Raw genomic sequence first — 14,563 nt, forward strand, 5'->3', positions numbered from 1 at the left:
TAACAAGCAATTCTGAGTACTATATCATTACTATAACACCCCAAATTAATTCTAGGGGTAAAATAGTATATTATAAATAAACTAATTAATTAATTAAACTCATTAAGGGTAAATTGGTCTTTTTGCAATTAATAGTCCTGGGTATAAATTAGATTTTGTTCTTGTATTTTCTATTCAAAAAACCCTATTAGCAAAAAACTAAAGAATTGGAGAACGTATGGCTGAAAGTTTGGAGGTTTAGAGTTTAGATTTTTTTTAAGTAAGATTCTAACCCTAAATTAATATATCAAATTCATTGGTTAGTTTTGAACACATTAGATAATCTTTAGAAAATTTCAATTTAGATTAGGTTCAGTTTATTTAAAAAAATTTAGATCAAAATATTGAAATTATGAATACAGGTTGTTTTATTAATGAAAATAGGAAAATTCGAAATTCTTTTTAGATGAATAGATCATAGCAATGGAATTAAAATAAATAAATGAATATATCATTATGTGTGGCTTGGGGGATTGAATAATAATAATAAGAAGAAGAATTACATGATTTTATTGTGTTAGGTGATTTATGGAAGTGTAAAATAATAATAATAATAATAAGAATAATAATAGTAATAGGTTTTGTAGTTTTTGTGTGTACAATGATGATTAGGAAATATAAGGTTTATGTGTTTTGGAAGTGTAGAGAAAGTGACAATTAGAGTGTGGACCCCGCATTTCAGGTCGATGCATTCCCACTCGATGGCAAAACTCGTTTTTTTTCATTTATTTAGTGAAATTTTGATTTTTAGAAAAAAACTTAGAGTCGCCACTTATTTTTGTTTTATTTTTTTAAAGGGAGAACAAAATAAGAAAGAAAAATCATAAGTATGACTCCTTATTTGGAAAAACAGGTTTGTGAAAAACCGAGTTTGAGTTCGAGAGTCAGGTTACTCATTGGGAAGGTACGGTAAAGACCGTATCACCCTTCTAAGCCCCTAAAAATGGGTCTCTACCAAATAAGGTGAAGCAAGCATGGCAATTGATAAGGAAATCAATGGATACCAATAAAATGATCGAATAATAAAAGAAATCGAGCATGGGGATGAATAAATAGATGAAGTAGAAGTAGGAGCGGACCTTAGCAGAAAGTAATAGTGCGCTATCATGGAAACAAGGTTAGCTCAAATATAAAATTATCACATGCATATCAAATATCAGGATAAAAATCAAGCAATATTCATTAAGCATGGCAGTGGATAATCAGAAGAGAAAACTCATATGTAGGGCCCCTACCAAAGCCCAATTTATCTTGCATGAATTGGTCTCACAAATTTCATTATTTCAAAATTATGAAAAAATCATTATTGCTTATGTAAAATCAAGAGAAACAGAAGATTATTTGAAAACCAGAGTGGAATTAAAATTGTTCAAAAGAAAATTGGATTTTTGAAAGTTATTTGAAAATTGAAGTCTCGAAAATTATTTAAAAATTGGAGTCTTGAGAATTAAATTTAGGAATTGGAATTTCGAAAATTAAATTTAAAAGAAATTGAAAATTTTAAAATTATTTGAGAATTAGAGTTTTGAAAATTAAATTAAGGAATTGAAACTTTGGAAATTAAATTTGAAAGAAATTAGCAAATTATTTGAGAATTGGAGTTTTGAAAATTAGATTTAAGAATTGGAATTTTGGAAATTAAATTTGAAAAAAATTAGAATTATGAAAATTATTTGAGAATTGGAGCTATGAAAATTGGAATCTTGTAAATTATTTGAAGATGGAATTTTTAAAAATAAATAAATAAATGTGAAAATTGGAATTTTGAAAATTGGAAATTAAATTCGGAAATTGGAATTTCAGAAATTAAGAATTAAATTTGAAAATCGGAGTTTTGAATAATTATTTAAAGATGGAATTTTAAAAATAAATAAATAAAATAATAATAATAACGAAAGTAATAATGATTAAATAAATAAGTATGGAAATTGGAATTTTGGAAATTGGAAATTAAATTAAATTTGAAAATCGAAGTTTAGAAGATTCATATGGAATTTTTAAAAATAAATAAATAAAATAATAATAATGAAAATAATGATGATTAAATAAATAAATGTGAAAATTGGAATTTCGGAAATTAGAAATTAAATTTGAAAATCGAAATTTTGAAGATTCATTTGAAGATGGAATTTTTAAAAATAAATAAATAAATAAAATAATAACGAAAATAATGATGATTAAATAAATAAATGTGAAAATTGGGGTTTTGGAAATTGGAAATTAAATTCGAAAATTGGAAAATTGGAATTTCAGAAATTGATAATTAAATTTGGAAATCACAATTTTGAAGAATTACTTGATGATGATGATGATAATAATAATAATAAATAAATAAATATATATATATATATAAATAAATAAATGTGAAAATTAGAATTTTGGAAATTAGAATTTCATAAATTGATAATTAAATTTGGAAATCAGAATTTTGAATAATTATTTGATGATGATGATGATGATGATAATAATAATAATAATAATAATAATAATAAATAAATAAATGTGAAAATTGGAATTTTGGAAATTGAAAATTAAGTTCGAAAATTGGAAAATTAGAATTTCAAAAAATGAGAATTAAATTTGGAAATCGAAATTTTGAAGAATTATTTAAAAATTGAATTTTTTTTAAAAACAAATAAATAAAACAATAATAATAACAAAAATAATAATGATTAAATAAATAAATATGAAAATTGGAATTGTGGAAATTAATTTTGAAAGAAATTGGAATTTTGGAAATTAATTGAGAATTGAAGTTTTGAAAATTAAATTTAAGAATTATAATTTTGGAAGATTAAAGTTTTTAAAATTAAACTTAAAAATTGAGGTTTTGAAAATTTAAATTTAAAAAATGAAATTTTGGGAATTTATTTGAAAATGGGATCCTTAAAAAAAATGAATTTGGAAATTGTAATTTTTGAAAAAATAATTTGAAGATTGAAGTGACTAAAAATCCAGAATTTTTGAAAGTTTATTTAAAAAAAAAAATTGGTGAAAATGTGTGAGCATAAAGGCTTAAAAAAGGTGTATGGGCATATGTGCCCCATGGATGGCCCATCAAAAGTCCTCCATTGACCTTATTGCCATAAAATGATTCCTAAGCAAGAAAAACCATTAATGGCTCTGGAACCTTCATTTCACACATATTGCCCCTATTTTCAACATACACATGAGGAATATCAATAACAAAAGGTCCAGATGCGCACAAACTAGTTTATCTGCTACAGTGTAGAGCCTTGATCTGGAGCTTATGGAAACATCAGGAAACAGCCCTTTCTAGTCCCATCTGGCCACCCAAAGTAGCCCAGACATCAGTCCTCTCTCGCTGCCCCAACACCTCATCCTTGGGGTGGCAAAAAAAAAAGGGGGAATAATAATAATAATAATAAACCTCCTATCCAAGAGGGTCTACATAGAGGCAATGAAAGCAATGGAATAAAAAATAAAAAAAAATGATGAAACCTTATTTCTTTTTATAGGTTTTGATATGTGTCGAAGACAAGTGAATAATGGGTTAATTGGTTATTAAATTTGATAACAGATAAAATAATAATATTTAGTTTTAAGTTAATAAATAATATATTAGTAACAATGGTTGTTTCTTTTATGTTATGTTAGGTGAAGAGTAGATTTCCCATAATTAATTTTTTTTTCCAAGGTTTTTGAGAACTTCCTTTGAGGTAAGAGAAATTAATATAGACTTTACAAAAGAAAATAATTTTTTTATATATGCTGTTTGAAATGTGTAAATGTTATTTTTGCTTTTATACACAAATCAAATATATTTTTGCATGAAAAATATATTATGACATTTCTTTTGTTTATAATAAAACATATGAAGATATTATGTTTTCGTAAGTTTGAATAAATAAAATAAAGAATTTGACTTTGGTTTGTTTGGTTCTTATCAATGAGATATAATAGTTGACTTTTCGACCTTTATTAATGAGATATATTAGTTGACCTTTACATTTTCATGATAAGGAATGTAATTGATTTAGACCTCAACCTTTAGGGGTTTGGTTAGAGGTTACTAGTATTAGTAATATTTAATTCCGTTCACCTTAAAAGGAACAATTGAGGCTAGCTACCCATTTGTAAAGCCCTACTTAACTAGGCATTATTTGTTATTTGATACCTAGAGTGAAAATAATTGAAATGTATTTGATTTAGGGAAAAATGCTCATACACCCCTTAAACTTTTAACTACCGGTCAAAAGACCCCCTTAACTTTTTTATTGGCCAATTTACTCCTTAAACTATTCATAACTAACAAATTAATACTTCAATTAATCACACGTTAAAACACTAACGGAATAAACACATGCCACTCACGTGGCTTTTAAATACAAACTGAAAAACACCTAAACATCCAAAACCCAACGGAAGATAAGAGAACCAGTCCAGGTCCGGCAAAGAAAGAGAGAGAGAGACTGCACGCCGTTCATAGCCACTACCAAGCTTCTCTCCGCCGTCTCGCCGCCCTTGTCCCGGCGGCTCCTTGGTGGTTCCGCCGTACTGTTCAATCTGGGTATGTCTTTTTTTTTTTTTTTTTCTTCTTACGTCTTGCTATTTAAATTTTCTAAGAACTTTTTTTTTTTTTTTTAATCTCCATTTGCGAATTTTTATTGTAGAAATTCTTGTTTTGGTTTAATTTCTGGGTTGGGTCTCTATGAAATTCTTGGTTTTTTACTTTCTCCATGTGCCTTTCACCAACTATTGCATTTGAGTATGCCATAGAACTGTTTGATTAAATGCCTGAGAGAGATATGGCTACTGCTAAGGGGGTTTGGTTGCTTGGTTATCCAATTTTCCAAATATGCTGGCCTTCCAAGTTTCCCTTGCAACCCATTTGCAACAAAAACATATCAAACACGAATTATTATTTCTTCCCATTTGCACTTCAATTATTATTTCTTAATTTTCTCCTTCTTCATGTAGAAATCAACCCTAAATATTTCCCTTATTTGTTTCAGCAAATCAGATAATGTAATTTACAAGCTCAAAGAGATGGGAAAGATTGGGGAGAAAGATATATTGCTGATCTGCGATTACTTCAGTAAGCTTGATCGCAACAACTTTGGGAAGATAACACTACCAGATCTTTAGGAACCTTATGACTGCAAGAATTATGAAATCTGTTTCTATTCTTTAGATGGAAGAAATGTATAGTTACATTTTTTTTCTTCTTCCATTGATACTTGTAAAGGTTTCAAGTCATATAGGAGCAATGAAAAATAGAAGCCAATGGGATATGTCCCCCTTCTGTTATAGGTTCTCTTACAGCCATTAAATTGAGAGGCTGCTATGGAGGGTTTGAGTTGTGTGATGTAGATTTGACACTGTAATAATTCAAGTAGTCAACAAGGAAAGTAAACAATCTTGGGATGATCTTACTTCTTCTCTTTATTTTGATTCAAGTTGTATGAGTGATTTGGTTGATGCGTACTTCTTCTCTTTATGCAATAACCACCAAAAATGAATGTGTCCCAATCTGCCATGATTTGAACTTTATGCAATAACTCTAAGAAAATAAATCAATAATTACACTTTTCCAGCAATATTGAAAAACAAAAGTATACTGGCTCCATCAGTATTCTTAAAAGGATCTCAATATGCCATGAATTGAAATATCAAATAAGTGTTCACAAATGGTATATTGTTTGCCAAAAAAATAACACTCAATGAATCAATAATTACACTTTCCAAGCAATATTGAAAAACAAAAGTATACTGGCTCCATCAATATTTTTAGAAGGCTGTGTATCACTAAACAAATTATTGAACTAAAAAATTATTTATCTTCTTACTGCCACTAAACCTTAGCCTTTCCCTTATCCTTCTTGCTTCCACTAGTGTTGTCCTTTGTACAACTTTGACTTGACTGTTGAGTACCTATATTTGATTGCTGAGTACCCTATAAAAAGCCAAAAAAGTTGAAAAAGTTTAACAAAGTAGTACTTGAAATTTGGATGAAAAGTTCAACAAAGTAGTACTTGAAATTTACCAATAATTTTTTACTCCCTTTAGCTCCAGATGTAGATGATTGTTCTAATTGCCCTTTCTTTTTCTTTTTATAAGCCTTCTTGTTGGGGTTATCAGGAGCTTTACAAGTTCTTTGATTATGGCCCCACTGGAAACAATTCCCATATTTCATGGCAGTTCCTTTCTTGCTCACCCTAAATGCATTAATAGGTTCTCCTGCCTCCCTCTTTCTTACCTTCTTATGCTTGCCTACTTTCTTTGTAAATTTTGGGGGCTTGATTAGGTCATTGGGTGTTTTTGGCCATTGTTCATGGCTTGGAAGTGGGCTTATCATCCATTGGTAACAACTTAGGAATGTCTCCTTAGTGTAAGCAATGTCTACATAAGTCTCAAGTTGCTCTCCATGCTCAATTATTATAGCAGCAGCATGAAAACATGGGATTCCACTCAATCCCCATCTCCCACAACCACAAGTCCTCTCATTCAAGTCCACCACATATCTTCCACCATAAATATACTCCACCTCATATTTGGACTCTCCATTCCAACGAGAAATGCAATGTCCAACCTCGCTTTTTATCCTCTCAAGCTTCTTATAGATTCTTGGACAAACCCTCCCTTCATGCCTTCTCATATGATCTCTTTTGGTTTGCAACCTTTGCATCAACATCACTCTTATGATCTCCATCATTGTCAACACTGGTTTATCCCTAACCTCCAAAATCCAAGCATTGAAAGACTCTGCTATATTGTTTACTAGAGTGTCACTCTTGCTTCTTGGATTAAAAGCATGTCTGCTCCATATTCTCACATCTAACTTCACAAGCCACTCATATGCCTTCACATCTAGCTTCTTCAACTCATCCATGTGGAAGTCAAAAGAATTCTTTGTTGTTGCCCTAGCAGCACTCCACATTGCATCTTTGAGTACCTTCCCAGGAAAATCCTTCTTGAAATTTGCATGTAAATGCCTAACACAAAATCTGTGCTCTGCATTAGGCATCAAATCTTTAAAGGTCTCTACTAATCCTTGCCATAAAAAAAACGCAAATATACATTAGTTATTCATTTTCAGGTTATAGATCATGATATTTTTAAAAAATAAATAAATAATTCACATGCACATTAATTGTTTCTTGCCTTCTGTCGGTCTGAGATAAAGACCCATCCATTCTCATCCACATGTCCAATGTCATCCAACAAGCATTGTAGAAACCAGGTCCAAGAGCTTTTATTCTCAATTTCAACGATATCAAAAGCGATTGGGGAGATATTATCATTCACATCCTTTCCAACAGCAACCAGCAACTGTCCACCTGTTGTCCCCTTCAAATGACAACCATCTATCCCAATAAGTGGCCTACAACCTGCTAAAAATCCCCTTTTGCAAGCATCAAGACAAATATACATTCTCTCAAACACATCATTCGTAGTTTGTATCTTCACTGTGCTACCCACATTCCACTTCCTAATAGCAGCTGCATAGTCCCAAAGTCTCTCATACTACTTCTCCTCAGCACCATGTATCATCTTGAATGCCATTCTCTTAGCCTTATAACATTGGTCCAAAGTCACATCAACTTCATGGTCCCTAAACACTGCACCTTTCAATGCATTTGCTGTCCAAGTATGATCATCTCTAAAGAATGGCAAATATTTATTGGCTAGCCACCTTGAAGAAATCTTACTATTCTTATGATCCTTGCCACACGTATGAATGCTTTTAAAACTTTTGATTTGAAAGGCATCTCCCATTTGTGTTTGGGATGCATGTATCTTCCAACCACATTTTTTTTTACATACAGCTGTCACTCTCCACTTATCATTGTGCTTATACTCAAAATCATGTTTTTCTTTAATACACCACTCCTTTAGTGCCTCCTTGAAGATGACATGTGATGCAAATTTTTGATCCTTCACTAGCTGTACATTCTCCATGCCAATGCGCTGGTTAAACTCAGGGAACCTAGGCCTTGAATTCCCTTCATCATCATATGACCCTTCTGCACTCCTTAACTCATCACTATCCCCATGATCTGAATCTCCTTCACCATTCCAAACTCCCTCAAGCTGATTGCCTCCAATTACTCTATTGATTCCATCATCCTCCATACCAAAATCTTCAATTATATCATCATCAGATTCAGAAAAATCACTCAAATTGTAATCTTCGTCATCCTCGTCATCCTCCACATCAATTGGAACATTAACAATTTCATATTGGCCATCAGCCTCAATAAAATCATATTGGGATTGAGGGGCTTGTACATTTGGCATAGAAGGTGAATTTCCAGGGAGTGACAGTGGACTTTCATCCATGGCTACAATACAAAATTAACAAGAACATTAATAGAAGAGCTGGAGAAAACATAATTAAAAAAAAAAAACAATATAGAGAATAGTGAGAAAAAAAATATAACAATTTGCTCATGCACATGTGCATGATTGCTGCTAGTTCAATTCACATAATTCAAAATATTACAACATGCTAGCTTAGTCAGTAGACCATATGGCTGGAATCATTACACCGAGACCCAGTATCTTTAACACTAACCAAAAGCCATATCTTTAACAGTAAACTATATATTACATATTAATATTACTTAGCTGCACCCAGCATCTTTAGGGGAAAAAAAAAAAAAAAGATGCACCTAGCAACAGTAGAAAAATGTAAAAATTAATAATATTCTTTTGAATGGATCCATATTCCAAAGTATTTAGAAACCTTAAATCAATTGAGTTACAAAGACATTCGGTGATCAAATTCCCTCTATCCCAACTAATGAATTATCATAAAAAATAAACTTATTTGGATCAAACTAGGTAAAATCTTTAGTGACTTAATGCAAATTTTGAAACTATGTTTATGATTTTTCAATATCAACTGCTTCGTCATTGCAAATGTTGCATAAGATGGTTGTTAAGACATTAAGACCGTAAGGCTTACTTACAAAGTGACCTTGCCTGAACATATGGAAAAACTACATTATCTTCTCATAATAAAAAAGAAAAGTGCTACACTAATTCTATAGTGTAATTAGACATGGCAAGTTTGGACCAAACTGGAACACACTAAAAATACCAAGGGATTCATAAACAGGATTTTGGATGTTCATGATCAATCCTTATGTAGCTCTGCATTATTTCTTGGATGGATACAAGGCATATTTGCAAGTGACAAAATTAATGAAATTTCTCTAATTGAAGATTTAGTTATTGGCTTCTGGATCATTACAGAACCAATTATTGTGTTTGATATTTTTTTGTAGCAAATGGGTTGCAAGGGAAACTTGGAAGGCCAGCATATTTGGAAAATTGGATAACCAAGCAACCAAACCCCCTTAGCAGTAGTCATATCTCTCTCATGCATTTAATCAAACAGCTCTATGGCATCCTCAAATGCAACAGTTGGTGAAAGGCACATGGAGATTAAAAAAAAATAAAAGTTCTTAGAATATTTAAATAGCAAGACGTAAGAAGAAGAAAAAAAAAAAGACATACCCAGATTGAACAGTGCGGCGGAACCACCAAGGCACCGTCGGGACAAAGGCGGCGAGACGGCGGAGAGAAGCTTGGCAGTGGCTATGAAAGGCGTGCAGTCTCTCTCTCTCTCTCTCTCTCTCTCTGCCGGACCTGGACTGGTTCTCTTCTCTTCCGTTGGGTTTTGGATGTTTGGGTTTTTTTTAGTTTGTATTTAAAAGCCACGTGAGTGGCATGTGTTTATTCCGTTAGTATTTTAACGTGTGACTAATTGAAGTATTAATTTGGCAGTTGTGAATAGTTTAAGGAGTAAATTGGTCAATAAAAAAGTTAAGGGGGTCTTTTGACCAGTAATTAAAAGTTTAAGGGGTGTATGGGCATTTTTCCCTTTGATTTGAAATGGATATGAAATAATTTTGATATATATGAAAATGTTTGGTTGAATGATTTAAATGTATTAGCATGTTTGACTCAAAAGTTTTATAAAAAGAGTATATTTTATATCTCCTGTTTGTAAGTATAATTGAAAATATTTTATTCATGAAATTGTATTAATATTCCTTATTGGATTTTAAGTTCATCCCGCTTTGTTGATAATTTTTCAGGTACCCTCGATTCGGACGAGAATTGACAATTAGAAGGGTAAATTAGTGTAGACCCCCTCAACGGCAGCAGGTTTTTCTTTTCTTTAGATTATTATTTTATTCCATTTTCTTTTGCTTTTATTTTTTCTCTCTCTTGTTCAAAACCCGAGAATGAGCTGGGGGTGGCATCCAAAACAGGGCGGCCATAGGACGAGATGGGCAGGTTTTTTTACGGCGAGATGGGACGGGAAAGCAAGTAGAGACTTGCCAAGGAAGATAGAAACAGGGTGAAGCTTGAAGAAAAAGGGAAAAGAGCTGAAAACCAGAAGGAGGCGAGAGAGGTTACGGAGGGTGGGAGACGGAGAAAGAAGTGGGCGGGGAAGGTTTTTTTTTAGAAGGGGCTTTCCAGGTACGAACCCCATATTCACCATTGTCCCTGTTTGTTATTTTCTCTACTTTGTCTCCGGATATTATTGTTTGTTTCAGTTATGTATATCAGGCCATATTGTTAGCTTTCCTTGATCTCTAGAATAACCATGGATTTGTGATCATTATTTTATCATCTTTCCCTCTTGGTTTTGTTGAAGAGTAAGCCGACTCTGTTTTTAGCTTCACTATGAAATATCTCAGCATTCACTCCCATATTTTTGTATGAACCTATGGTCTTTCAATCCGTTAGCAAGCTTGTTGAATGAATCATGAAACGGGCTTTGCACGTTTTTTTATTTATTTATTTTATTATTCCCATTTTTGGTACTCTGTTCTTGCCGTTTCCTCTGTTACTGGAGGTGCAAATGTCCCTGCAATGAATGATCTTTTGGCACCATTTGAGATTGTTTTTGGAAGATGAGACACCCAATGGTGATTTTTCTATTGACGGTGAGCACGGTCAATACGCAGTTAGAATAGATATTGTAAGGTTACCCAACCAAGGAAGACGCGAAGGAGACCTATTTTTAACAGGACATGATGTCGCTCCTCTTGATTGTTATGCTGGGAATAACAGAGTCCAAATGAAGATCCCAAGGGTATTATGTGCTGATGGCATTTGTGTTTTTTATGCTCAGTTTGTTGTTGGCATTCCCTGCTTGCACGTGATGCATGCATGCATGGCCATATGGAACATTTCATCTTCCATTTTCTCAAGAACCCATCATTCATACCCATTTCATAATTCATATTCACCATATTCCCATGAAAACATCTCACCATTTTCCCATCACCTTCATATCTATATTCCTATTACTCATATTATATGTTCCACCGCTTCTCGTTTTATATCCCTCATGCCTCATGCACCACCTCTCACAACCATTTCATGCATACCCATTTCCCACTGACCATTTCCTTCTCACCACCTTTCTCTCACTAGCTCGTTCCATATCACTCATCCCATGCATGCACCCATAGCCATCAAACCCATTGTTTCATACCCATTTTCCTTCCCATCACCCTTTCTCTCACTAGCTCGTTCCATATCACTCATCCCATGCATGCACCCATAGCCATCAAACCCATTGTTTCCTACCCATTTTCCTTCCCATCACCCTTTCTCTCACTAGCTCGTTCCATATCACTCATCCCATGCATGCATCCATAGCCATCACCCTTCATACCCATGCAAACCATCCATTTTCATACCCGGCTGCCCACCATACCCATGCTATGCTCATCTCCATAGGAATCCCAAAGCCACCCACCTACATGCATGGGAATCGTGCATGCATGGCCACCCCCCATGGTTGCCATTCATCAACACATACCCATGCTAACCTCCATACCCGTATCCTCCATGCCCTCATGTATATCACCACCCTCCCATGCATAGCTATCCTCCACTTACCCATTTTTCTTCTTCTTACCACCTTTCTCTCTCTACACCACATACCCTTCACGCACTGTTTTCTCTCTCTACACCACCACCACTACCAAACCCTCATTTTCTCACTAACTCACTCACTTTCTACTCCCTACCCGGTTATCTCTCTACACCACATACCCATTTTCCAAATACCCATCAACCCACCTTTGCATGGCCACCTTTCTTGGCCCACTTCCAAAGCCCACTAAACTTATTTTCTTGCACAATGGATTGGAGAAGCCCAAGGCCCGTGAGTGCATTTTGAAGGCCTTTCTCCATTTTAGGGTCATCTCAAAGTGCATTTTGAAGCCCAGGCCCGTGAGCATCATTTTAAATTTTCTCTCCACCTTGGCCCATTCCTAAATGCTCCCATTTGCTTGGTTATCACCCTTGGCCCATTTCCAAAGCCCTCAAATTTTAAAAGTTGATTTATGGAAATCTAGCACCCAAATAATTTTATCTTACAAATTTTCATCTTTAAATAATCCTTTAAAAATTCCGATTTCTAATTTCAAAAATTTCACTATTTACGTTCATCTATTTAATTATGGTTTTCATTATTATTATTATTATTATTATTCCACTTATTTATTTATTATTATTATTATCATTTTACCTATTTATTTTTAAAAAATTCCACATTCAAATAATTTCCAATATTTCAATTTTTTATAATTTAACTTTCATAGTTTCTACTTCCTAAATAATTTCCAAAATTATGCTCTCTTTCGAATCTAATCCCTAAAATCTCAATTCTTAAATTTAAATTTTCAAAACTCTAATCCTTAAATAATTTATTAATTACTTTCAAATTTAATTCCCAAAATTCCAATTTCTAAATTTAATTTTCAAAACTCCAATTCTCAAACAATTTACTAATTTCTTTCAAATTTAATTTCCAAAATTCCTTAAATTTAAATTTTCTAAACTCCAATCCTTAAATAATTTACTAATTGCTTTCAAATTTAATTCCCAAAATTCCAATTTCTAAATTTAATTTTCAAAACTCCAATTCTCAAGCAATTTACTAACTTCTTTCAAATTTAATTTCCAAAATTCCAATTCTTAAATTCAATTCCCAAGACTCCAATTTTCAAATAAATTTCAAGAAAATCTAGTTTTCTTTCCAACAGTCTTAATTTCATTATGGTCTTCAAACAATCTTCTGCTCCTCTTGTTTTTAATAAGCATGAACGAATTTTTCGTAATTCCAAACAATGGAATTTATGGGATTAATTCATGTAAAATAAACAGGTTTTGGTGGGGGTCCCACTTATGTGACTGATCGATTGATTGACTAATAGATCGATTTGATTATGATACATGATTGATTTTATTCTGCTCTATGACATGCTCGAAACTAATCCTTAATTGCGCACTAACCTCACTTCTTGATAGCGCTTTATGGATCACTGCCCAGGTACGCATCCACATCCGCTCGGGTCATTTTCTGTATGCATGTTTAGATGTTTAGATTCTCACATGTGCATGATCACTCTGAGTATTCATTGATTCCCTCATCAATCGCCATGATTGCTTCATTTTATTAGTAGAGACCCGACTTTAGGGACTTAGAAGGGTGTTACGGTTTTTATCGTACCTTCCCGATAAGTAACCTGACCCCCGAACCCGATCCGGTTTTTCGTAAACCACCTTTTCCAAAATAAGGAGTCACACTTAGGGTTTTTCTTTCTTATTTTGTTTACCTTTTTTAAAAATAAAACAAAAATAAGTGGCGACTCCAAGTCATTTTCTTAATCAAATAAAAATCAATTTTTCAAAATAAAAATCGAGTTCGCCATCGAGTGGGGAACGCATGATCCAAAATACGGGGTCCACAATTAGTTTGTTAGGACATTTGTTAAAACACTCTTTATTTTGGACATTGTTTAGATGATAAAATTTATTTCCCATTTAAATTATTTGAATTTAGAGTTATTTGGACAATAACACTTGGGTTGATGTGTTAGTTTTCTAAAATTGATATCCGGAGATTTTAGAATTTATTAATTTTACTACTCTGAACAACAATTTGGTAATTGGTAATTTCCAATTATAAGATGAATGATTATGTCATTTCCACTTTGAGCCTTTAGGCTTGAGGTGTGAAATGACCGTCATACCCTTGGAGTGGGTTTTGGGACGTGACTATTACAAGATAGGTTTACCATAGGGTTACAGAGTAAATTTTTTTTGATGGATTTAAAGTTTTGAACCTTGAGGTGTAAATCTTAAGAAAAGAGTTTTTGAAATTACGGTGGAAGCCATTATGTCCCAGGGCATACTTGTTTTTCTTTTGTTGTTTAAACAGAGCTGGTTAAGCCTCTGTATCAGAGCCCAGCTTTCATACTATCATCAGCCTTATCATCTAGTGTTTAGAAAAAATAAAAATTTTATAGTCCAAAAAATATTTTCTTTTAAAAATAAAAAATAAAAAATAAAATAAAATAAAATAGGAAATCTATAAAAAATAAAAAAAATTAATTAATTTTTTCTATAAAAAAATTATTTCCTGAATTGTAATTTTTTATTTTTAATATGAATACTAAATGGTAGATAGGAAATCTGGGTGGGCCACCAATTTCCCTGAAGGCTCTCACAAGCCCACAACACT

General features: G+C 32.7%; 1 protein-coding gene across 1 annotated transcript; it reads right to left on the reverse strand.

Moving 5' to 3' along the window:
• Window positions 1–5,854: 5,854 nt before the first annotated feature.
• Window positions 5,855–7,027, reverse strand: LOC132255178 (uncharacterized). The gene is made up of 2 exons (XM_059743037.1): window positions 6,047–7,027; window positions 5,855–5,956 (listed from the first exon to the last, which is right to left on the reverse strand). Exons 1-2 carry the CDS (start codon window positions 7,025–7,027, stop codon window positions 5,855–5,857), a joined length of 1,083 nt encoding a protein of 360 aa, XP_059599020.1.
• Between the last annotated feature and the right edge of the window lie 7,536 nt (window positions 7,028–14,563).

This window comes from Vitis vinifera, chromosome 15 (assembly GCF_030704535.1).
Source record: "Vitis vinifera cultivar Pinot Noir 40024 chromosome 15, ASM3070453v1".
Taxonomy (NCBI): domain Eukaryota; kingdom Viridiplantae; phylum Streptophyta; class Magnoliopsida; order Vitales; family Vitaceae; genus Vitis; species Vitis vinifera.

Excerpts from the sequence above, each read along its gene's own strand:
- LOC132255178 (XM_059743037.1), bottom strand. The coding sequence starts at position 7,027 with ATGCCTAATGCAGAGCACAGATTTTGTGTTAGGCATTTACATGCAAAT. Across the intron at positions 5,957-6,046 it reads AAGGGAGTAAAAAATTATTG|GGTACTCAGCAATCAAATAT; the intron begins GTAAATTTCAAG and ends GGCTTTTTATAG.